General features: G+C 44.2%; 1 protein-coding gene across 2 annotated transcripts in view; it reads left to right on the top strand.

Moving 5' to 3' along the window:
• FGF12 (fibroblast growth factor 12) overlaps positions 1-23824 on the top strand; it is a 222932-nt gene that overhangs the window by 61580 nt on the left and 137528 nt on the right. The window contains exon 1 of one of the 2 annotated variants that reach the window (XM_054074591.1): positions 19430-19716. The exons of the other annotated variant lie outside the window; for it this stretch is intronic. Within the exon in view, the coding sequence (XP_053930566.1) occupies positions 19629-19716 (88 nt within the window). The 5' untranslated portion in view covers positions 19430-19628. Of the gene's footprint in view, positions 1-19429; positions 19717-23824 lie in introns of those variants that run through there. 2 annotated transcript variants of the gene reach the window in all.

A 23824-nucleotide genomic window follows, 5' to 3' on the forward strand; every position in this document is an offset into this window, starting at 1 on the left:
GGGTTTTTGGTTTTTTTTATCTTCTGGTAGGATAGATTCCATTATGATGGGATCTCAGAAGTTTTACAGGGGAGGACTTGTATCTTTCCTATGAGCATACTGGATAAGGCTCTAGCTCCCAGGACTTGTCCACACCTGCTAGCCTACGTGGGCTGAGCTGCTACATCTTAGGCTCTGTGAGTCAGAGTCACAGTTTTCAGGATAGTGTCTAAGGGCTGAATGGGAAGATACAATATGTTGTCTAGGCAGTGCTGTGTGTTTCATCACAGTATTTTTTTCTAGATTAAGGCTTCTTATAAACCCTCTTTATCTGAAATCTTGTAGTCTGAACTACTCAAGCTCCATTTAAACATGTGCGATCCTAGCCACTGTTAAGAAGCTTTTGCTTTTATTAGCCTTTGGTCCAGATCTCATATAGTTGTCACTTTTTCAGATCTGAAAATCATTGCCTTTGTCTTCCTACCACACTTCTGTGCCTCTTTTGTCTATGTAAACTTGATTTTAACTCCTCTCTTTCTGTTGATTTGACCATCTTTCCCACACTGACTTAATCTATATTTGCCTACTATTGATTTTACAAATTCACTCTGCGAGAACTAGAAGTTTAGGGAAAAAGAGGCTCCTTGAGTGGATGCTGCTTGAGTGAGAAGCTATAGCTAACTATATTTATTAGAACATCATGAATATCCCGTGCAAGAAGTTGTTTCATCTCATTTCTGGTCCCTACAAAGCCAATATGTCAAAGCTTGAGCTATAAAATTGCTAGTCAGTTGCACACACCGCACTCTTGATACTCTATAGAGAGGGAATGTTTTGCTAAGAGAGGGCATTTGCTGGGCGAGAAGGACTTATTAATGTACAAGCACATTCTGGCCTCTGTCCCTGCCTTCAGGGCTTGACACAAGGCTGGAAAAGGGCCCTGGACCTCCTGACTAGGTTTCTTGTTCCCTGAGCTAAACGTCTGTCTGGCTTATTTCCATCACTGTTGTAATTCTATGTTTATGCACACGTGTCAGTATGGGAAATGTATTGACCTTAATTGCTTTCAAGCATTATATAAAAGATTGTCAATGAGGAGCTGTAACTACCCAAAAGTTTTGATTGTGGCCTCACATGATGTTATCATCCTGGCCTTGCACACTTCTGTAGGTGCATTTCTGAAGGAGATAGCTTTTGTTTCTCCAAGCTGACTTCTCCTTCTGAGAAGTCATTCTCTCCATCAAGGTGATATTCAGAGATGACAGTACGATGTCGCTGAGGAGGAGTGCTTGACAGGGAACTGTGGCTTCAGCGTTACGTTTCCCCATATCACCACAAGCTTTTCCAAATGAGATGTTAGTCATCCTCCAGTTTTTCCTATGGCATCGTTGCCAATAATAATCCTCTTGATAATGAAGAGAAGTTGGATCCTTCTAAGCCGCTCTGTGAGGATCCATACAAGTTGGTAGTGCGCAGCTTCCTTGTTGCAGGTGCATTACCAGTCTAGGAGTCCCAGAGTCCAGGGAAACTGAACTGCAAAGAGGGTGGACAAGGGACTGAGAATGGCACATGGAGCCTTATGCTTTTGTTAGCTGGTAGCCGCTATCTCTGTCCTCTCTTGCCTCACTAGAGGTCCAAATCACATCTACTGGAGTTGCAAAACAGTTATTTGCAGTTCCCCTGTCTTGAACTGCTCAGTCTCTCAGGTCTTAAAAGTCAGGACATTCTTCCCAGAAGTTGCATAGAACTGCTGGCTGTATTCACACAATGACTTTAACTGGACTCCCCGTGGGTTGGAACGTAGTTTTTAAAACAAATTCTGAAGCTGTTCTGCCAAGTATTTGTTACGTTTTAGACTGTCAACAGCTTTCCTTTGTGTTATGGAATGCACAAAGATTACTGGGGCAAAAATGAAGAAAATGAGTGATTTTACAGTTGTAACTGTGTGTGCTGAACAGTTAGATTGAGGCAGGCTCTGGTTTATCTCACTTTCTTGTCCCAGAATGTCTCAGGCTGAAGGTCAGTTAGAACTTGATTGAGTGAATTGTAATAACAGATTAGTTTGTATTAAATGTCCAGACGTATTGGGTTGGCAGTGGGGGAATCTCAAATTGAGATGCCCAGGCCCTAACTATCCTGTCAGGGATGCTTGGTGTTTCCAAAATACATTGTCTCCTTGAGGTGTCCTGACCTCAGCATACAAGAAAATGAAAACTCCCTTCTATATTGGACACTTTCTTTAAAAAGGTATACAAATGGATCTTGCTCAAAGTGTGCTCTTGTGCTGAGTGTGTGCTGCTTCACCTTTGTAATCCATGCAGAAGAAATACTGGAGGAGTGAGTTGCTGGACTGAATTTAGATGATACTAGAGATTTTTCATGCCACTACAAGAAGGTGGTGCTTCTGATGTCTTTAGCTTCGGTGCCTGCTTCAGGGAGTCAATGAGTAAATGTGTCTCTCTGTCAGTCCTGCCCCACCAATAGTAATCAAATTGGCTACAGGCGCAGAAGCTTTTCCCTAGAAATGGAGGTCTGCAAAAGCCTTTCCTCCACCTCCCATTGCTTGTTGGGATAAGACATAGATAAGACATACCTGTATTAAATAAATAGAATGGAAAAGAGAAGGTTAGCGTGTCTTATTTTTTAGCAATGGGCAGCTATGAAAGAATTTCTGATTTAGGTGCTTGAGGGTTTCTTTCAATTTAAGTCTAAGTGAACAGACATTTTCAACTCTGCAAGTGCAGCTGGATGAAAAATTTGTAGTGAATAATATATCTGATGGCTTTCACTGTATTTGGGATAGACAGCAAACACATCACAATTTTAATTAATGGCAATGATTTGCTGAAATATTCAGGAGCTATTTTTGGTTCCTGCAGACTATGCATGAAAAAGTTTGCTATTTAAAAGCCAGACTGATTTTTTTTTTTTTTATTTTTTATTTTATTTGGCTGACCTCTTGCCTGGCCTCCTCGATCCATACAAGCTTTTTCAAACAGGGAAATAGAATGAACCCCTTGCATCCTGCTTTGAGAATTTAACATACAGGAAACCTAAAATAATAATAAAAATAACAAAGTCATTGCAAGTCTTCCTACCCTAACACTCTGCAGAAAATATGTGAGAAGGATCAGGGTGGGGTTGGTTTATTGGCTCTTGAAGGGCTTGTGGAACTGAGGGCTTTCCATACAACTGGAGCAGGAATCTGCAAGGTGGAGAATGGAGACTTTCAGAGACATGGGAAAAGCATTACAAAATGTTATGTCTGTCTCCTTCTCCTGTACTTTTCACAACTTTGAGAAAGTAAAAACCTCAGTGCTGGCCATCAACAACTCAGGCTGGGTGTTACTTGAATTTGTATAAGCATGCCTGTCAGGATAATCTGGACTCCTGATGTAGGGAGTTGCCGATGTGGCTGATTTCTCCAAACACTGGAAATGGCTGTTTGACCTCCTGGCCCTCTTCTTCCCTTCCTCATGCCTCCCTGTCGTGTGGTACTGTACCATTGTACTGTCGTACCATCCCGGTATGGTATTGCACACTGCCCACTGCTGCAGGGAAGCTTTGGCCTGGGGCTGATGCAGACACTATGAAGAAAATCGGGAAGAAACAAACCTCTTCCTAAGAGGCAGAGTAGGAATAACATGTAATATAAATTTTCCTTATCAGCTGCAAAGAAATCAAAGCAGCATTTTGAAAAAGAAATGGATAGAGCTGAATACAAATGCGACTTTTCTGAAGAACTGAAATAGCAACCAGAAAGTAGGGAGGGAGATGCAGGTACAGATCTGGCTGCTTTGCCTGGCCTTCTATTAGCTACTCTCTAAAATGTTTTGCTACCCTCTGGTGGCTTTCTGAGGATTTGTGCAATATAGCTTTTATTCCTTGGACAACCGCCTGCTAACTTTTTGAGATGGGTTGAGAAACCCAGATCTGCTGATGGAGGTTTTTATTTTCTGATTCCAAAGCAACGGTATGATAATACTGGCAAGGCAGCCTTGGGTTTTGCTTTGGTTTTGGTGTGGGTTTGTTGGGTTTTTTTTTGTTTTTGGGTTTTTTTTTTTGTTTGGGGTGTTTTTTTGTTTTTTTTGTTTTTTTTTTTTTGTTTATTTGTTTGTTTGTTTTCGCTGTTGTTCATATCCAGTCTCTTGGTCCATAGTTATAATCACAAAGGGAGCTTGGTTGGGAGAAAGAATGAAATAAAAGAATAACAACTGTGCACATAGGGTGGCTGCGTAGTGGGACTGCTCAGTGTTTAGGAATGACACAGGATTTGCAACCCTGCAGAATGCAAACCTGTGTCCTCTATTTGTCTGCAGAGGACACAAAGCAAGTACCAGTGAAGTCAATAATAGCAAAACTCCCATGATCTCCAAGAGCCCAGAATAGGTCCTATTCAGCCTGATGCAGGTGCAGCGCTCGGATCTCTGTCATCCTCTCACTGTGCCTTGGTCTTCATTATTCAGTAACTTCTTGGGTTTTTCCTTTTCTGTCTTTCTTGCTCTTTAATTGATTTTACATTGTGGCTTCACAGCAGAGGATTTGTAGGTAGGGATTTAAAGTGTAGCTGTTTGACAGGTTTTTACAAGAAATTCTTCCCAGGCATTAATTCCTGGGTTGTGGGGTCAGAGAAGCTCTTGTGATCTTCTGAGTCTGACCTCCTGCAGAGAGCGACTCACAGGTCTGCCCTCAGTTGACTCCTGCTTGAAGTGTAGCATTGAATATAGAAAACACCCCCACTCAGTTTAAAATTTTCCAGTGATGGAAGATTCACCTTGTTAAATTGTTCCAGTGCTTTATCACCATCAACGTTAAATACTTCCACACTTTACTTTCTTTGTTTTCAGCTTCCAGCCTTGGGTTTTCCTGTTACTTTATGAGTCTGAGAAGCCACGTGTTGCCAAAACTGTGTTCTGTGTAGAAACGCATGGGCTTGATTGAGTTGCCGATCAGGTGGAGCTCTGAGAGGCATTTTAGTTCTAAGAAATGAAAACTTGTTAATGTTACTGACTGAGAAATTGTGGTGTGTGATGTGACAGCATGAATTCATTGCATGGAAGGCACAAAAGAAGCAATACATTGGCATTGCTGGGAGATGCGTACACTGTTCCCTAGTGCATGTCTGCACTGGATATTTCTAGGGTTCACGTAGTTAAAACATACAGCTAGTAAGGGAGGATTTATACAGGTTTTCAAGTGAGATGTAATTGCAAAAGTCCTGCAGAGGTTAAGTTTCACAAGAGATATATAAAAACATAATATATCTGAATATATATTGAACATTTGTTGTTTTGGGTGCATTTTCTTGTAAATCAGCTGTGCTTGAGGCCTTTTGGGACGTAGGGTACCATATTTAGCAGAATGATTATTGTTAGCTTCTTACAGTGTTCTAATTCATGACATGTCTTCATTCCAGCCCCATCCATCTCACAACCTGGCAGAGGTTTTTGGAGTGGAGAGCAGCCAGTGCCTTTCATGCTGCTGGTGGGATTAGGCTACAAATGCTGTGCGAGACAGCAAGATTGCAAGGCTGGTGGGAGAGTAAGCACAGCTAGAAGACCACTTTAAAGGAAAAAAAATCTTTTTTTTTTTTTTTTGTGGTTCAGGCAAGGGAAAAGGATGCAGTAGATTTGGGTTACCTCAACCACAGAATATGCTGTGACAGCAGACGACCCAGCTCTTCCTGTGGTTTGACCTACATCAGGCTGAACTTGCTGGTTTTAAAGACACTCAAAATCCCATAGCTGATGGAAAGTCAGTCAGTGTGGAGGCGTGGGACATGCTTTTAGGTTTCAAAGTCTTGTCTCTTCTTGTCAGGGTGTCTGAGCCCAGTATGTAGGACCATCAGTCTAGAGTGCAAAGCCACTCGTAATACAGTTCCTTTCATCATCTTGTGGGCTGCTCCGGGAGCTGCTTATTTCAATCCTGCTGCAATATCCCTGCTTGTGAAGAGGGGCAGAAATGCCAACCTAAGCGTCTCTGCCAAAGTGTAATGTAAAGATTTGTTAATGAACACAACTGCTGTGGGAACAGCTCTGATCTTGGATGTTCAGCATTCCCAATCCATCTTCTGGCACTGATGCCTTCTAAACCAAAGAAGTGTTTTGAGCTGATGCCAGTAGTGATGAGTATGTCTTAAATGATCTTTTGCAGCCAGATGCAAACTTGTTTGAGCTGTGTGTTGGGCTGGCTGGGCTGAGTCTGGTTCAAGACTGCAGGTGTGTAATTGCCTGGGTGTCTGAGCTGATAAATTCAGTCTCCCAACAGACCTAAATAGCAAAGCGTAGTGCTTCGCTGACATCACAGGTTAAAGGCTTTGAGACTGGAGACAGTTTAAATTCATCCCGCTCAGGGAAACTTCTTACCTTCCACGAGGGCACAGACCCTTCTGAAAAGAGAGCACATGCACCATTCTTTAAAAACCCTGCACTTTCTTCTTGAGTTCAGTCACCAAGTGGATGGCAGGGAGTGTGAAACTATGAAGGCTTCAACTGAGACATTTGACACTTTAAAATAACTTTTTACTTTCAACCTCTATCTCGATCCTGTCAGACCACAGCTGGTTCTGGAGGAAGACAGGATGCAGACTGACAGCACCAAAGTAAGGCAGTAAAGGAGATACCAGGGATGTGTGCAGGGACCCCGGACTGCTGCACTCCCCCTAATGGGAAAAGATTTTTCTGCAGGAAATTAGAGGGATTTTGGTAAATCAAGATTCCTGCAGGATCAGCGGGAAAGTACTTAGCGAGCTGGGGACGGGGATTGATCTGTGATCACTGGGAATTCCTGGAAGCTATGACGTTGTCATGCACAGGGACCCTTTTGTGCAAGGTAACCTCTTCCCCAACTGCTTATATTAGAGGGCATCAAAAACAGAGATGTGAAAAAAAAACCAGAAAAAGCAGCATTGCATCACCTACCACTCCAAAAGAAGGGAAAGGGTGAAGAGGGCTCTATGTTCTTAAAAGCTAGTATTTTCCATCAGTTTAGGAAACAGTTCTGACGATGGTTAGGAAAGAACAATCTCATCTAAAAGCTTCACCAGAGGGGTTTGGCTTCTTAGTACTGAGGAAAAGAATGCACTCTTGAAGCTAAGTTCCTCCCTGCTTTCCAGGGCACTGCACTGTCAGTCTGGGAGTGCATCAGACAGCTTTCCCAAAAAGGCACTTTTGGGATGTAGCCTACATCTCTGGAAGGAACTGAATGGGCAATGTGTCTCTGCTAATGAAAGCTGCCGTCAGAAGTAAGAGTTCTGGAGGTTGAAAACTAGGTTAAAAGCTGCCAGCAATGGGAAGCAGCTGAAGGTGGAGTGAGTTAAAGAGCTCTCGAGCATTGGACAGTAGACGGTTTAGCTTCACTCCTAATTCTTGGGTACTGCAGTCCTGGCAGACTGACAACTTCTGGGGTGAGTTGTTGTCACAAGATGCTTCAGCTTGGGTTTTTTTGTTTTTTTTTTTCCTTAGGTTTTTATTTTTAGTTGAATTCTGTCACTTAACACACACTACAGTGACCCCTACTGCTGCCAGTTGTCAAGGACCCATCTCAGTACAGTTACTAAACTATGGGAAAGTATTACCTGTAGTCTTGTAAACAGATAGTATCATTTATAACCATTAACTATGCAGAAAGTCTGCCACTCAAACAAATACCACCAAAGGGGGAAAACTTCTGTAAACCCTTGGGATACTTAAGCAGTGGTCATAGTGTTTGTGTAAAGAATAAGAATCAGACAAAACCTCCACAATAAACCTTTTGTCTTTCCAATTAAGTCTGGAGATGAAACACCGACCAATTGGATGTCCCACATGGTAAAAATCCTGTACTGTATCACACAGAGAAACAACATCCTTACTGCTCCTGCCTAGTCCCAGCCAGCAGGGCCCTCTCCTGTCTTTCAAGAGCAGTTGTAGGGTGGGAAGATCCTGGCAGCAGTAGTGGCATGAAAGGGCATTCAAGGCTACTGACATCACAAGAGTGGATGGCAACTGTTTTACCTGCTGGAACTTCTTGTGAATTTTTGAGGGAAAAGCTTTATACTAGTCTGTGGGATGCATTTTGTTAACTACCCTGACCCTGGGCTGAACCATCACCTGCTTATTTAATCTCTTTCTTTTCAGCATGATTATTCTGGTGGGTGAGTTCTTAACAGGGACATGGAATTACAAAGAGATTGTGAAGGAATGTGAAATGTCAATAACGAATAAAAGGAAGTTAGAATATTAAATATGAATAGCAGGATCTGGGTGAAGTGCGGTGCAAACACAGCTGTTGTGTTGCAGGCAGGACGAGCCACCATGTGCCCATCTCCATCAATCCTAGTCAGTGTAAACATCCCTGAGAGAAACGATAACTGCCCTTGGCAGGCATGCTGCATTAAACATCCCTTGGTGAGAATGGCACTAAAGAAATCATGGGATACCAGCGGCATGACCCAACAGTTTCTACAAGGCGAGAACCTAATTGGGAAAGGAAGCTGGGGAAGAGTAGAAGGGAGAAACTTTAAAATGAGATTGTCCAGGCTCTGCTGCCTGCATCCCTAATACAGCAGTGCAGTTTTTTCCATATGACTGGTTACCCAGTAACTGCTTTGTTCTAGTTTCAGCTGTTCAGAGACTATCCCACAGACTGGAGCAGGCATCAGCTCAAAGATTGTTCCTAATTATTAATTTACTCAGTCTTAACGTAGGCCCATTACCAGGTGCTTTCCTTAGTGGTGTGCAAGTGAAGCTGAAGCCTGTTCTGCCTCTCATCAAAGACAGACGCGTGTTTTACCTGGAGACCAGGGGCTGTTATGCTTTCTGTACTTGCTGAGAAATATCTCTGCTTCTTTTGGTCTGCACAAATGAGCAAAGAGGCAGCTTTGAGGTTCTCCTGCCTAAGCCTGGAGGTGCTCTGCCAATGAGCGTGGGGATAGTTGAGCACCAGGAGGCATCCCAGGGTCTGTCTCCCTGTGAGTGGTGCCTGTGCCTCTGCATGGGCAGCCTACATTACTGCTATGGTGCATCCGGCACACTTCTACAGACTCTGGCGGGAAACACCCTTTTCCACTGCTGCCCAAGTTAGTGGTGGCTTAGGTCTGGCGAAAGGCAGGTGAACTACTGCAAGTGGGTTAAACCCCAAGAGTCCCACTTACATGCTCTTTCAGAAGTTATCTTGGACAACCTGTCCCCTGAGGGCATCATCCCCAGGACAATCCTTCTGGTTTTGCCTGCTTTCCTCCATGTAGTTTGCTGTTTACTATTTGGGATATTTGTGGTGTTGTCTGACAGCTCTCACTGTAACCAGGAAGATGACTTGAGGAGCAAGGTGAAGATTAAGACTTTTCTCTGCCATGCCTCACTCTCGCTTGCCACTGCTGTTATTCAAGGAGTGCAGAAAATAACAATGGGGACCCAGGCTCTTGATACCAGATTCTTCTTCCTACACCACCACACACTGTGCCGTTCATCTCTGCAGAGCTGAACCGGAGTGCTTTTCTACACTGTGGAGTGATGTTGGATTCCTTAGAGTTTCCTTATGGCTTGACACTGGGCACAAGGGAGTTAAAAATAGATGTGACCATGATGCTTACTGTAACTCATCAGGGGAAAAGGAAAGACAGCCCCTGGGAACCTGCCTTTCCATTCGCCACATCCTCAAATGTCATGTGCTACCTCGTAATGTGCCTGGCACTCTTCTCAGGAGCTTGTGGCTCTGCCATTGCGAAAAGCACAGAGCTAAACTTGTATTTTACAACAAGCTGATTCTGAGAGACTTAAGGATGGCATGAGACTGCAATAGAGGGAAGCAGCAGGAGCTGTGGTTTGGGCAGGAGGTCCTGTTATGGGTCTGTTTTCCCTCACAAGACAACCATTGCTTCCATCTCCCTGGCACAGCAGCCCCAGACCAGACCCATGAGGACTTTACGGAGACAGGCAGTGATTGCTGTATCGGAGGCAAAACTTGAGTTGGCATTCCCTAGATCTGAGTCATCTTGCTAAATCTGTGCAGGGCAGAAGGAGAGTAGGGGTGGATATCCCTTATGGGAGTTGGCGTAACAGGACCGGAACCAAAGCAGCAGAGAGAGGGTAGGCAAGCCTGTATTGGGGTCTGAATGTGAGGCTGGCCCTCCAAATAACTAGGTAGAGGAAAGGGAGGCCTTGGGGTTTTCCTGATGCTCCCAGGGAGGTATGTAATATCTAAGGAGCTTCTATGTAAACCCCAGTACTGTGTAGTTTGGGGTTGCCTCTGTGTTGAGTGTTAAGCAAATGCCAACTGGAAGGGAATAATTTTGGCAGTGGTCTGAGGATGGCTATGTGACATGTGAGAGCTTGCTCAGAACATTTTTGTTTTAACTGAGCATTTCTCCCAATCATACTTGCTGTTTTGCTGCTGAAAGGGAAGCAGCTCTTTGGGATTGGGGAGCAATGAGTGTGGTTCCACTTGCTTGTTATCCCAGTATACATAGTAGAACCACTTGTGCAGAGACAGAAGTGGTTTGTGGGGCTGGGTAGCGCTGAGGACTCGGGACGACTCAGGTATGCACTCATGGTTTTTGATTTTGCAGAGGCTTTCTTGTCTAAGGGTTAGAAAGCACTGGCCAGGCTTCTTAAAACTTAGCACTACCATGTGTGGCACTTGTTTGGACAATATCTGTGGCTGTCCTGATGTTAACAGGCAGAAGGCTAATGTAGGACTGGCTGGAGGTCAAACATGTCCTGCAGCAGAGTTGATGCTGTGGCTCTGCCAATAGCCTCAGCAGATAACATGCGGTGGTGACATTTCTGGAGTATTCAGAGAAAATGCGTTGGCCACGTGCCATTTACAAGCTAAGGTGAGAATTATAAAAGGCATGTTTTAGTGACTCATAAATAGTTTTGCACATGCTGATGGGGCAGCTGCTCAGCTTTATCACTCCAGCTTTGAACCTCTGAAGTACCGGGGAAAAAAAACCAACAGTGCCTGAAACTTATGGGCTAAAATCAGACCTTATGGAGCAGTATCAATTTATAGCAGGTCTGAGTTTTGCCCTAGCTCTCCAACGCTATCGGTAAATCTCCTGCAACTACCTGTCTCTCCTCCAGCCCTTCCTTGGTCCATGCTGCTGCTGTGGTTGCAGCTTTAGCTTGTGCTGAGCTTCATTGTGTGCTGTGCCAAGTCCTTCACATGTGCCTTGTGTATGGTCCAGGCTTTGAACTTTGCTTGTGGGAAGTGGACAGCTACTGTAGTGATTGACCTTCAAGGTCCCTGCTAATGCCTCCAGCGTGTTTCCCTGCTGATAAAGTTATGTCTCACCGATTTATCTGCTCGCATACAGAATTATCCTGTGTTTTTTATTTCCCTCTTGAAATTCTGCCCATTGGTCATTCATCTTTTGTGATTTCTTCTTTCTTGCTGTGCTCCGCAGCAATCTTCACAGAATGACGCATCACCTTTCTCTTGGACGCTTTTCATTCCTCCTCAGTTTTGCCAGATTATGCATGCTTTGAGATGGGACTTGCTGAAATTTTTCTCCCAGAGTAAGTGAAATATCTTCAGCTGCTGAGGAAAGAAGGATTTTTACCCTCTCACAGAACTTCCCAAGGGCTGATAAGCAGTCTCAGCTGCAGTCTGGGCTGGCACTGCTTTGCTTTCAGCAGAAGCAGAGTAAGGCCATTACCAAGTATGTCACAAGTCAGCAATGATTCCTGTCTCTGGGATCCAGCCGTGTTACCTGTCACTGGTATGATTATCATAAACTGGTGTTGCTAACTCTTAGAGGATTTGGGGCCTTTCTTAAATCCCCAAGCTATTATGTAAGAATCACAGCTTGACATATTTAGATAATTTCTGTTTCTGATGGCTGTGGCGAAATGGCTAACAACAGAAACTTTAGAAGACCCAAAACCTTGAGTCAAATGCAAGAAGGAACCCTGAATATGTTACCTAGATTTGTTTTTACTCTCACAGCACAGATGGAGGAGGTGGGTCTAGCTTGTAACTGGTGATTTCTGAGCCTGGTAATATTGACTCCCTTCACCATGTCCTGAAACTACAAACAGAAAAAAATCTCCTCTGTCCTGTGAAGCTGGTTTGATACGCTGTGTCAGTGGTACTGTGTCACTGTGCAAAGGGCCAGGGCTGTAGCAGCAGTGTGGAAGTTGTAGCCTAACAGAAAGGGACTTAAATTCTTCCCTATTCACACCAGTGTCAGCCAAACACTTCTGGGTATTCCATGATTGTCAAATTTTGTTTGAGAAGCTTATGGAGATATTTCATTTTGATAAGGTCAAAACCTTTCCTTGAAACTTTATTTTCATAATATTGACCGAATACTTCAGCAAAGTTGAAATACTTTAGAAAATGTCATTTTAAGGAAAATTAATGTGTTGATTTTTTTACTTCTTCGGAGCATCTGCCCAAAAGTAACAGTGTTCCCTGTTCTCTTGCATTCTGGTAAGGACTACACTGCATAAGACAGTCTTGGAAGAGGAACTTTCCCAAACGAGAAGTCCTCTTAACGAAGTTCACCTGCAAAAAATGTACCCAGCGGGAAGTCCTGCAGCAAGAGGCCAGGATTCAAGGCTGGCTTTTATAAAGGTCTTGTAAATCCAGTCTTGAATTCTCTTGAAACATGAACTTTTCTTTATCTGGAGAGCCATATTATAACTACTCTGTAGTATTATAATTAATGCCTAGCTTTTGTCATTGTGTTTTGCTTTCGGAGCCAATAGGGACAAACCTCTCTGTATGTCTAGTAAAGCCTCTATTGCTGGAGCAATGCTATGCTGGAGGAGCTGGGAGTTGCATGCTCCACAACGGTAGTTTTGCCAGCGTGATCTGTGTTTCAAAAGTGTCTTCATGTGATTTTCAGCCACGGTGGCCAGTTAACGAGTGAGGGTCTGAACCCCCAAAAGTAGTGGCTTTGCTGCAATTGGAGTAGCTGTGAATTGGAGCAGAAAGCATTTCTTGTACTGTCATTCCCAAGGCAGGGAGTTGGGAGTTAGGCAGGCAGGTACTTGCTTATCTCAATGAGATTGTGCCACACATGTTGCATTAGCATGTCAGAATAAATATGCTTCAGATCTGCATGGCAGTAAAAGGCTCTGTAAGTGTCACTGGAAGTAGGCAGATGGGAGGTTCATACATCCATGGATGCTGTTCCTGACCTCAGATGCAGCCTTGAACATTAGGAGTGAGTCTGCTGAAGTGGAAGGGGGGTGGGTGTTGCCTTTTTGCAGAGGTGGTCTATCATACTTGCCCTCAGAAAATGTCATTTATTAAGCCTCTTAGCTTATTCCTGTGGGATAGATTGCACCATTAGGTGAGGAAAGCTGGTTGTTCACATTTCACACAGTGAATTAGGGGGAAGCCAAGAGCACATTCTGGTCGAATTTGGAAGACATACCTGTGCCTGTGCTGGCTTTTCCTCAGCTGCTGCCTGTTGAAAGCAAAGGAGCCAAGGTGCTGTCTGATGAGCAGAGCCTAGCAGCCCCACTGGCCAGCAAGCTTACTCGGCTGCTCACCTCAAAATTCTCTTGGCACAACTGTGAGCTGTTACCCTCTAAACTTGGGTCATGCTTCAGGCAAAGCTGTCGTTGCCTATCATGGATTAATAACCTCAATTAACAGGGCCCTGTGGGTTAAATCTTCGCTGTGCTGACTGCATTATGGCCTTTTAATCTGCTTTCCTCTTTCATGAACTCTGAGTGTGGAGGGATCGGCAGGCGAGGGAGATCTGCCTTACTGCACTGCAGAGTTTTCCATTGTGAGGGGCCACAGGGACTGACTATATGTGAAAGAGCATCCAGGGAAGCATACCTGCCAAGGAGGTGCTTCTGGAAGGTGTTTCTGCCACTCTGGGGTGCAAAGGACAAATGTGGCAACATCTAGGAGTTTGCCCTGAAATTAAACCACCCTCAAAAAGCCACAGCCCCCACCCTGCGGGGGTCTGGCAGTCAGGTTTAGTCATCTGGGGAAGGGGTTGGAGGGCTTGTGTGTGTGGAAACATCCTAAATGTCTTGGCATTGCCTGAGCGTCTGAGTAAAAGTGATGCAGCATGCACTTGAATTTCTAAAATGCTTCCTTCACTGGGTGTTTCCCTTGAAGAAGATAAGATTGGGTCTCATCTGGGAGGTAACAGAGAGGGACAGGACTGTGCAGTCCTGTATGCTTCTAAATGCTCTTGAAGAGCCAGGGGATGGAGAGGAGACAAAATCATTTGGAGTAAGAAAAACAAAAGTGGACAGGAAGGAGCTGCAGAGGGATCTGTTGATATGGAGTGTCCAGTGACCTAACAGCAGTATAAACTGAGGATTGTGGGGTAATGCACCCATGGATGAAAACAAACAAAAAAAAATGTATTGATGGTCACTTATGGGAAGGTGTGCTACTGGGGCCATTTTCTTTCCGGAAAAAGACCTCGGAGATCTTGCTGAAAGCACTAGCTCAGCAAAAGCATGCAGAAATTACTGCAAAAGATACAGAGAGTGAATAACACCTATCATCATGCTGTGCTAGAAATCCCTGGTGCACTCACACCTTGAGTACTGTGTGCAGCTCTAGTTATCCTGCCTCAAAAAAGATGTGACAGAACTAGAAAGACACAGGAAATGGCGACAAGGTCAGTGGAGCGTGCAGAATAGCTGCTGCCCAGGGAGTGATGGAACAGATTAGGTATATTCAGGTGTCTTCAGAAGTGAAACTATTGAGGAGGGAAATATGATAGAGGCATAAAAAACCTTGACTGTCATAGAGAATGTAAAATTACCATTTCACAATATAACCACTAAGGTGAGCATTAAACGGAATGACCAAGAAGCAGTTTGAAAGTAATAAAAGGTTTTTCCCAGCACATGATTAACCTGTAGAACTTTTCACCAAAAGACAGTGAGGAGACCAACAGTAATACTGGCTTCAAAAGCCAATTATAAAAAGTTTGTTGCAGAGAAATCCATCAAGGGTTCTTAAAACACATTGTAAGAGATCATGTGGATGAGGAAATCACAAAGCTGCAGGGCACTGGGAATGGGTGTGTGGAGCAATGTCCCTTTTTCCAGAACATCTGTTTTAAGCTGCTGCTGCTGCTACTACTACCACCAAAATATGTTTGGAGAAGCCCTAGAAGTTCCAGGTTCTGAGGAAGTGTTGCTGTGCTGAAAAATGCCCAGAAGAAACACTTCTTACTAATTCAGACTGGGAACATTTGATAGACAAAGCCTTCTTTACATGTAATATTAAATTTCTTAATGTCTGGATATGTAGCTTCTAAGTACTTATTACTAAGAATTCTTATGTGTCTGAGGATAATCCTATTAAATGATTGAGGCTATGGGGCATTTTTTCTTTTTCTCCGGAATCCGTTTTGATGAGCTGAGAGGAGAAGGCCAAGATTTTACCATGTCAGTCGCTCCACCAGGAGGGAGAGTAAGTTGTTTCTGTTAATATGCTAGCACTGTTTTGACCACAGGAAAGCAACGAAGAAATTGGTCTTTCTTGTTTGATGTACAAAATCAAACTAAGCATTTTTTTTCTGTCTCATCTTTTATTTGTGCGTGGTATACTTTTTCCCTGTTACAGTTTCCAGCCGAATCTTTGCCTTATGATGAGTGCAGTTTTATACTGATCAGTAAGAGGCTAATCCTCTCATTAAATCACCAGAACGAGGACTGACAGATGATTCCCTACTTGGACACAAATTTATTGTGTGACCTTCAGCAAACCCCTGAACTTTGTGCTGCAGCTCCCATGGGCTGTAGTGTGAATGCTCTGTGCTTTGACGGAGCTGGATGCACTAGAAACTATACTTGATTACTATGTCCCTCAAGCAGACTCTGCCGTCCCTCCTTATCAGCAGTGCTCTGCTTCATAAAGAAGGGGCGAAGGGAAGGCAGAAATACTCACAGAGCACAGTGGAGAAGTACTTGCTTCCACTGCAGAAGGCTGTGTTTTTTGGCCCATTCCAGGGTAGATTTTGCTCAAATAGCTCCTGCAAAGAAAGGTGCTGAGAGGTGGTTCTCTGCCATGTCTGAAGAATATACCATCATGGATCACAAACAGCTCCATGAAAAGAGTGTCAAGAAATGAGCACTAAGTGCTCACATAGGAGTTTTGTGAATTTACAGAGAGTGACAAGGTCTGAGATCTGCATCAGCACCAGCTTTCACAAAGCTGCTGAGGTTAATGGGCCACTTCTCACCATATCCGCATGCAGTTGGCCAGAAAATATTAGTACAAGGGCAAAAAAACTTCCGAACCCTATCACCTGCACAGACTGTTTATTTATGTACCAGCCACAATGTTTAAAGAACTACAAGTAGTCAAGATGGGTGAAAACAGTAACAGAATGGATCCCAGCACCTTGAAAGATTATTACTTGCTTTTGTATGAACACAGGGGAAATACCTTTCCCGACTAGTCTCTTCTTTGAGTTTTTGTGGATTTTCTTTCTTTTTTGGCTTTTGTAACTGATGAATTCATGCACATCGTGCTATTTTAATACCTAGCAAAGAGCCTTGTCTGCTAAATCACCTTATTTTTCTCTGATCAGAGCACAGTGCATTCCTCTTTTTAGTAGAAGGTATTAATTTAAATTCCATAATCCCAAACATATTCTCGTTTCTGTTCCGTGCTTCAGAAGGCCAATGGTATTTTAATTTAATAAGAGAGAAACACACATGACGCTGTGTTCCCTCTAACTGTCTTCTGACCTCAATGATTCTTTAACAGCTTTCTTTGTGTTCCAGCAAATGAAATCTTTGCTTTTATTCAAGAACAGTATAATTTCTAATACCCATGTTCTACTGATGGGTAAAATTTAAATTTCTGTAGCATTTTCACAGTAACTTTTGAGATATTATTTCCTTTAGTAGGGCTTTGCAAGCTGATCAGTGGAGCTGTAGCAAAATTGATGCACTGCTTATGTCCCACTGGCACATTGTTTAGGTATATGCTGTCCTTTTTCAGAGAAATAAATTTTATTTTGACTTACCTTTTTTTTTTGGGATAAAAATGAGTTAACTCATCTAGCATTATCTTGATTTATGTCAACTCCATTTATCTTTCTGAGTTCCATAAGCTTTGTTTACTGGGTTGAGATTTACCTAATTGGGTACATGATATTACTGAGTGTTTTGTGGCATGTAAACACTTGAGTCATATGCTTCACCGTTCCTACAGAATCATCCTTGGCCATTTTTACACTTCCGTTTTGCTGTTTAAACTTACTTAAACTTGCTTTGTTTGAAAGAAGAGTGTGTGCTTATTGCAGTCCTTGTGGCTCTCTTTTTGGAAACATCAAGTAATGCTCATTCATTGTTTTCACTGGTTTGATTCTGCTCTCCTTTACTGTGAGGTGGAGCAGGAACTGACGCCTTGGAGCCTGCTCCACAAAGGCAGAAAATCCTGGCAGGCCAGTTAAGCCTCGATCATCGGTCGTGCTAGAATGTGATGGACTAAACCCCCCACCCCACACCAAGAAACAGGGATTATTTTGTTAGTGGTTTTCTGGATTATACTGAGTAGACTTTCCTGGAACAACTGTGTTAGTTTACTGAACAGAGGTCTTGAAATTCAGGTACCTGTTGCATTCTCATTGTTTTTCTTCTAACAAACATCTGTATCATGTCCGATCCACTTGTCCCCGCATGTCCAAGTGATACTGCCTGCCTGTTCCCATGCTAGCTTAATATGTATTAAATTTAAGTGCACCTCTCTCCTGGTACCTCGTGCTCCTCTTGACTGCCGGCATCTCTGCATCAGAGCCCCCTCATTTAAAGCTCCACACTGGCTGCTAAGCAAGGAGGGCACCTTGACTTCAGATCTCACTGTACTGTCCTTGCTCTGCCAGATTCAAAATTGTTCTTATCTCAAACATGCTGCTGATGCATTTACTGAAAGAAGACTATTATTTTTTGCACTATTACAGAAGTACACAAGAACCACCAGTTGTGTTTTAGGGCTTCATTATGCAAACTACTTCTGGTCTTGTTTCAGAGGGTCTACAGGCTTGCTCACAAGTCAGCTATACTGGAGAACTGAAGGACAGCCGTGGGTAAAGGGGAGAGGTAACAGTTGCAGTCTCCATTTGGTATCTGCCCTAACAGAGCATGGTAGTCTTCTGTGATTGCTGTGGAGTAGGTATTGCTAAGGAGTGTAGCTGGAACAATGATCTTGGGTAAGTGGGGACATGTAAAGAGGAAGGAGAAAGGTAGTTTCATTTAGCTTTTTGCTGTGACTTAATGCACGTGCAAAGCCCTATATAAAACAGCTTATGAATTAAGACATAAAGATTGATGATTTTAGCACAGGACCAGAGACGACAAAACTCTGAGTTTAGCATGGATCCCAGGAATTAGTTACTAATGCTGACTGTGCCTTATTCCTTTTGTTTTGACTTGAGAGACATCCTAGCAAGTGTTAACAACAAAGTCTGTATCCTCACTCTCACATCCATGTGGACTGTTGGCCAAAAGCTGGTACATCTTACTTAGAGTACACTCTAGTAAAACTTCTGTCTGATGTGTGAGTCAGAGAGGCCTGGCCACTTCTACCAGGTGCCAGGAGAAACAAAAGCAGAGGCGGCTTTGGAAGGTGATATACGAATACTTAACTTTGCTTGAGCACAAGGTAAAATCCAGGTGAAATTCACCCTTGCGCAAGGTTCAGATTTGACCCAGAGGCAGCTGCTTTTCAGTGGAGTATTTGGAATCTACTCAGTAAAATCAGTTTGTTTGAGAAGTTTTTGAATGTACTAGTTCCTCTGAGGAGCTTTCCATGCTCTTGTGCTTTCCAGCCTTGTGTGGTGGGTTTTGCACTGGGTGAATTCATGAATCGAAGACAGCTCAAAGGAGATCATCTTCTCTCAGCCTTCCTTGTATAATAAAAAATGGGCCCTACCTTTCTCTGTGCGGTGCAAAACCTGAGCCTGGGCTTGTCTGCAACGTTGTAACCGCGATAGTTTAAAGATAGGTAAAAAAGAATGAACCCTCAGTCTCGGTAAGAGTGGCCTTTGCAAGGAGCTGTTGCCTCGGGGTCAGTAAGCGTCAATAAGGAGCTTTGCCCTTTTAAAGCGTGTGCTAATAGGAACACCCCTGCTGCTAGACACAGGCTTCTACTGGTAATTTAAGACGAAGAGGCGTGTCTTCTCCCCGGCCACGTTGCAAGTCCCGTGGTGTCCGGGAGCCGCGGAAAGGCCGCCCTCAGTGCCCCCTGCACGTGGTGCGCTGCCTCTTCTCGCCGGGAGCATCCGCGCCGCCCCGAGCCCGCCTTGCCCTGCAGAGCATCCCCGGCGGGGCCGCCTCCCTCCAACCCTCCCTCCTCCATCCCTCCTCCCTCTCCGCCGGGACTCGGCCAACTTCAGCGCGGCGGGAGCTGCAGGGGGAACGGCGAGAGCATCCAGCGGCGGGGACGGGGGGTCCCGGCGGGGGCTGCGCCGGCAGGGGGCAGGGCTGGCAGCCGGCCGCTCCGGTTTCTAGGGCTTGACGTCCTTCCAGCTAGCCCGACCCCCTTCCCGGCAAAGCCTGCCGTCCCCCGGCGGAGAAGTCCCGAGAAGTGTCGGCGGGGCCCCCCAGGCTCCGCGATGGGCAGGGAAGTTTGGCGGCGAGAGGGGCAGGAGCCCCGCCGCTGAGAGCCGGCCGCTCCGGGGCCGGTCCCTTTTCCGAAGAGCGGGAGGGCGCCACAAAGTGAAATCCATGAGGATTCTCGGGCTTCTCCTGGAGAAAGGCTCGCATATGCTGCAGTGTCTTTGTGGAAGGCGCCTGAGATCCAGCCACAGCCCAGGTGGGGAGCGCGCGTCCTTGTCCGCCCGGCCCGGGCTGGCCCCGATTCCGCCCCGCTCGCCGGCGCCGCTCACAGGTGGCCGGCGTGGGACGGGCGCTGTCCGCGGTGCTGACCCCGCGCGGCGTCCTCCGACCGCGGCTCCCCATCAGTCCGAGATCCTCCCAGCCCGGGTCCCTCCCGTTCCTCGCTCGTGGCGCTGTCCCCAGCCCGGACCCCCACCCCCCCGGCGTCTCCACCCCATCGCTCTTACCCAGATTCCCACGTCCTAGCTGCAGCCCTCACCGGAACAGAGCCCTCCCACGCGTCCCTCTTCCCTACGTCGATCTCCGCCTAATACATGGCTCTCACTAGTGTCTCGTTTCGTACCTGCAACCCACACCCATACAGACACCACCCCATCCCCTGCCCCATCCCTCTTCTTTCTCACAGGACCTGTGTGCCTCCAATTCCACCTGAGATCCCTAACCGTGGTCTCTGTTAACACCTCGTTAGGATAAGGATGATCTTCCACAGGCTTCCTATGGCTTTGCATGACTCTAGAGTTGGATGTACTGTAAGAGCTCTCTGTACTCTATGTTTGTAGTAGAGATGTTGCAATGCTTTTCTGATAGAGGGTGTTAAACACGTTTTTTGAGTGGGGATGCCTGTAGAAGCAAAGGGAAATCACTGGCTGCTCCTGATGGGGGGCTAGGAGACTCACGGCACTTCTCTCTACTCCCATCTTTTTTGGGCGTGAGCATTGCTGGAAGCTGCACAAGGATGGGAAGTGCAGTGGGGTGAAGCGCTGAAGGATGTACTTGATCTTGATTTGTATCTGCGCGCGTTTGAAGGGGGAAATAAGTGCATGATTGCCTTGGTATAGCACTACCCCTGAGGTATAGGGTGATCTTGTTGAAGCTTTTTAAATGGTGTCTCTGCAATTTCTTTTGTGCCACACGTGTTTCATGAGTTTGACTTTCCTTTTCTACAACATTGAGTAGTTGTCTATGGAAAGAAACACCATGTCGTTATTATAAAGATCTGCAGAAGTTACAGCACTAACTGTACTGCTTTGAGATTGGCTGCATTTTAGTTTTTACGTGGCTTTTGACTAGATCCGCTTTTTCAGCCTTGACCATTGTAATCTTTGGGTATCAGGTGCTTATAAGGATTTCTTTTAGGGTATTGCTTGCTTAACGTTTGTGTATTTTCCATATAGGAGATCTTGGTTCTAGAGGAGAAAAATTTCCATTATCTCCTGATATTGTCTATTGAAGAGAAAGGCTGTACTTGAGGGAGTGCTGTTGCTGAAGTAGCTTGGATTAATTCCTCTTTGGCCCTGCTTAGAAGAATTTGTTGATGGTTTCAGCCACCTGTTTATGCTTCAGTGTCCTTTTCTGTTCCATGAGACTTGAGCGTGCAAGTTGTTGTCTGTAACTGGCTCATGGCAATAAAGGATGTGCTGAAAATCTTTGAGAGAGTAGACCCCTGAAAGTGTTTTCTGCCTTGTTTTGATGAAAGATCTAATTGAGCTAAATAGAATGTGCTTGCAAGCATTACATACTGTTGTCTTTTTCAGTGAAAAACTATACTGGAGTTTTCTTCATAGGCGTATGTGAGAATATTTGTTTTGTGTCTTTAGAAACCTGGGACAGTAAGGAGTACAATAACCTAGTAATGAAAACAGGGTGGTGCTTAGGCCATAGGGCATACTAGACTGTAACTTCAGTGAACCAGAAGCTGATGATAGTGTCCTAATAGTTGCCCTGATGACCTGATTTGACTTTACTGTCAGATCCTGCATGCTTAAAGTATGGTGACTGACTCTTTCCTTATCTTTACTACTCTGACAGAATGATACTGAATGTTGTGTAGATTTTGTATTTCATGATGTTGTGCTATAAGAAGGCAATCCGTGGAAATGATCTCCTATTGTTACCTTCAACTGACCTCATTCTCCAGGTACTAGCCTTGTGCTATCATGAGCCTGAGCAGTCCAGATGTTGTCCGTTGCTTTGTGTCGGGCTGCTAAAATACGTTCCTTCTTCTTGATTGCATTTGTTCATTTTCCAGTAAGGTTGGGCTTTATGTTCTTGAAAAACGTGCAAAAAAAAATGAAAGCTTCCACCTATAAAGAGGACACTGTGGGCCAAGCCTGCTGGAGGCGAGACCTGCTTGCTGCTTCTTCAAAAGTTAAGCATGCCTTAGGAAACAGATGTAGTGCCTGTGCACAGCATGGCACTGTGAGGGCTATGCCGGTCAGAGATGTAAACCAACAAAAGGATTATAAATTATAGGAGAGGAAGGACCATGGAAACACGGACTACAACAGCAGGGGCATAGAGCACTGTGAGCTACTTACATGCCGTTGATCCTCTGATCTGAAGAGTTATCCTGATAGCAGGTGTTTTATGCCAAACCGTTTGGCACTTCATGCTCTTAAGTTAATGGAAGATCGGCCAAGCCCCTTTTCCTCCTCCTCTCTATGTTTTCATCAATGCAAATGAATCATTAGAATGTAGACACATGTTTAAAGGCAGATTCATACTCGCACATTGTGCTGACTCAGAATATTAGACCACTTCTGAATCTGACAGGAACCAATGCATGATACTTCAAACAAAAAGAGTAAAACATTGAAGATAGTTGTAGGGTACTGTACAGCTCTGCTGTGATGCTAGCAAAAATATTAGTAAGGTTTTTATTATTGCTGTGCTAAGAACTCCCATCTTTACTGTTAGCTATCTCTAGCTTGTGCTTTTCTTATGCTCCACTTTTGGCATCTGCTGACACTTGTCTTAGTCTGTGCATGGGCAGGCTTCTTTGGCTGCTTGAGCATCACATTGTGAAATAGGGTTTAATGAGTCTCCAAGGCACCACAAAAGTGCAAGTAATTTATAACAGTACAGAATAAGAGATTTATTCCTAGTCCTTTGTGTATTTCTTTGCAAGTATTTTAGCACAGCAGTGTCCTGTATGGTATTCCAAGTACTTCACTTGTTACCTTAGTTTCAGAATTTGTAAGCTAACTGTTTGTATTATATGTGCTGATATATTTCCTTTCTGGATGGTGCAATCATAATGAATTTTATTAAGTATTTTTTAGTGAATTTGTTTTCTCTGATAACACCTTTTCCTGATTTGTTTAGGAGGTGTGGTTTGCCAGTCCAGAATATTTGTTGCTTTTGTCTTCCTAGTCAATGTTATGACACAAGTAGCTACTATGTTGTTAAGTTCAATATCCGGTAACAATCACAATGTTGATATAACTGTGAATGGAGTTGTGAAAAGAACATATCAAATACCTGTACTTGGTTTGCAGTCACTTTGATGTAAAAGGCTATACACCTATAGACTACATTAACGGCAACATGGATATTTCTGCTAGCGAGTGTTTCAGACCTCGTCTCTAAAGACTTCCTATTTGGCTGTACAAGTGGTTCTGTCTTATGGCTCTTCTGCCCTTGGTTCCTGTACAGACTCCTCTGTGGGATGTATCATTGCTAAAACCACAGATCTTTCTCACATCGTAACATCAACTAGCAACAACATTCAGTAGCGATGCATTTTCAGCTTTTTTTTTTTTTTTTTTCAGTAGTAGAGGCCTGGTTATATACAAAGACTGATCTATTGCCAAACATTCAGTTAAGAGTGTTTCTCAGTGTAAATTTCTATTCTGCAAACTGATGCCTTCAGTAGAAATTAAATTCATATTGAAAGTAAACTCTGAACTCAGCTTCCCTGGGACCCTCACACTGGCAAAATGTGGAGATTCTCCTGGAAGTGTGCTGATTGATACTGGCTTTATGGTAAATTAAAACAGTGTTTGGCACAGTAGGTCTTTGTATTTCTCTGAGCATTACAACAGTAAGTTTGATATTTGGGGCAATAGGAATAAGCATTTTGCCTGGGTAGGTAGGGTCACATTGTGACTTTGCTATTAGCCTGTCTGCTACTGTCAATACCCATCTTTACATTTGTCATGAGACTATCTGGGACACTGTCATGATGTGTCTGCACATGCAAGACATCTCATCTGCAGATGTAAGTGGAATCATGCTCATTAGAGGTACAATTGCATATTCAAGTTTAACATTTGGCTTATGTGCAGAACAGGCATTCTTTGTTC

This window comes from Cuculus canorus, chromosome 9 (genome assembly GCF_017976375.1).
Source record: "Cuculus canorus isolate bCucCan1 chromosome 9, bCucCan1.pri, whole genome shotgun sequence".
NCBI lineage: Eukaryota > Metazoa > Chordata > Aves > Cuculiformes > Cuculidae > Cuculus > Cuculus canorus.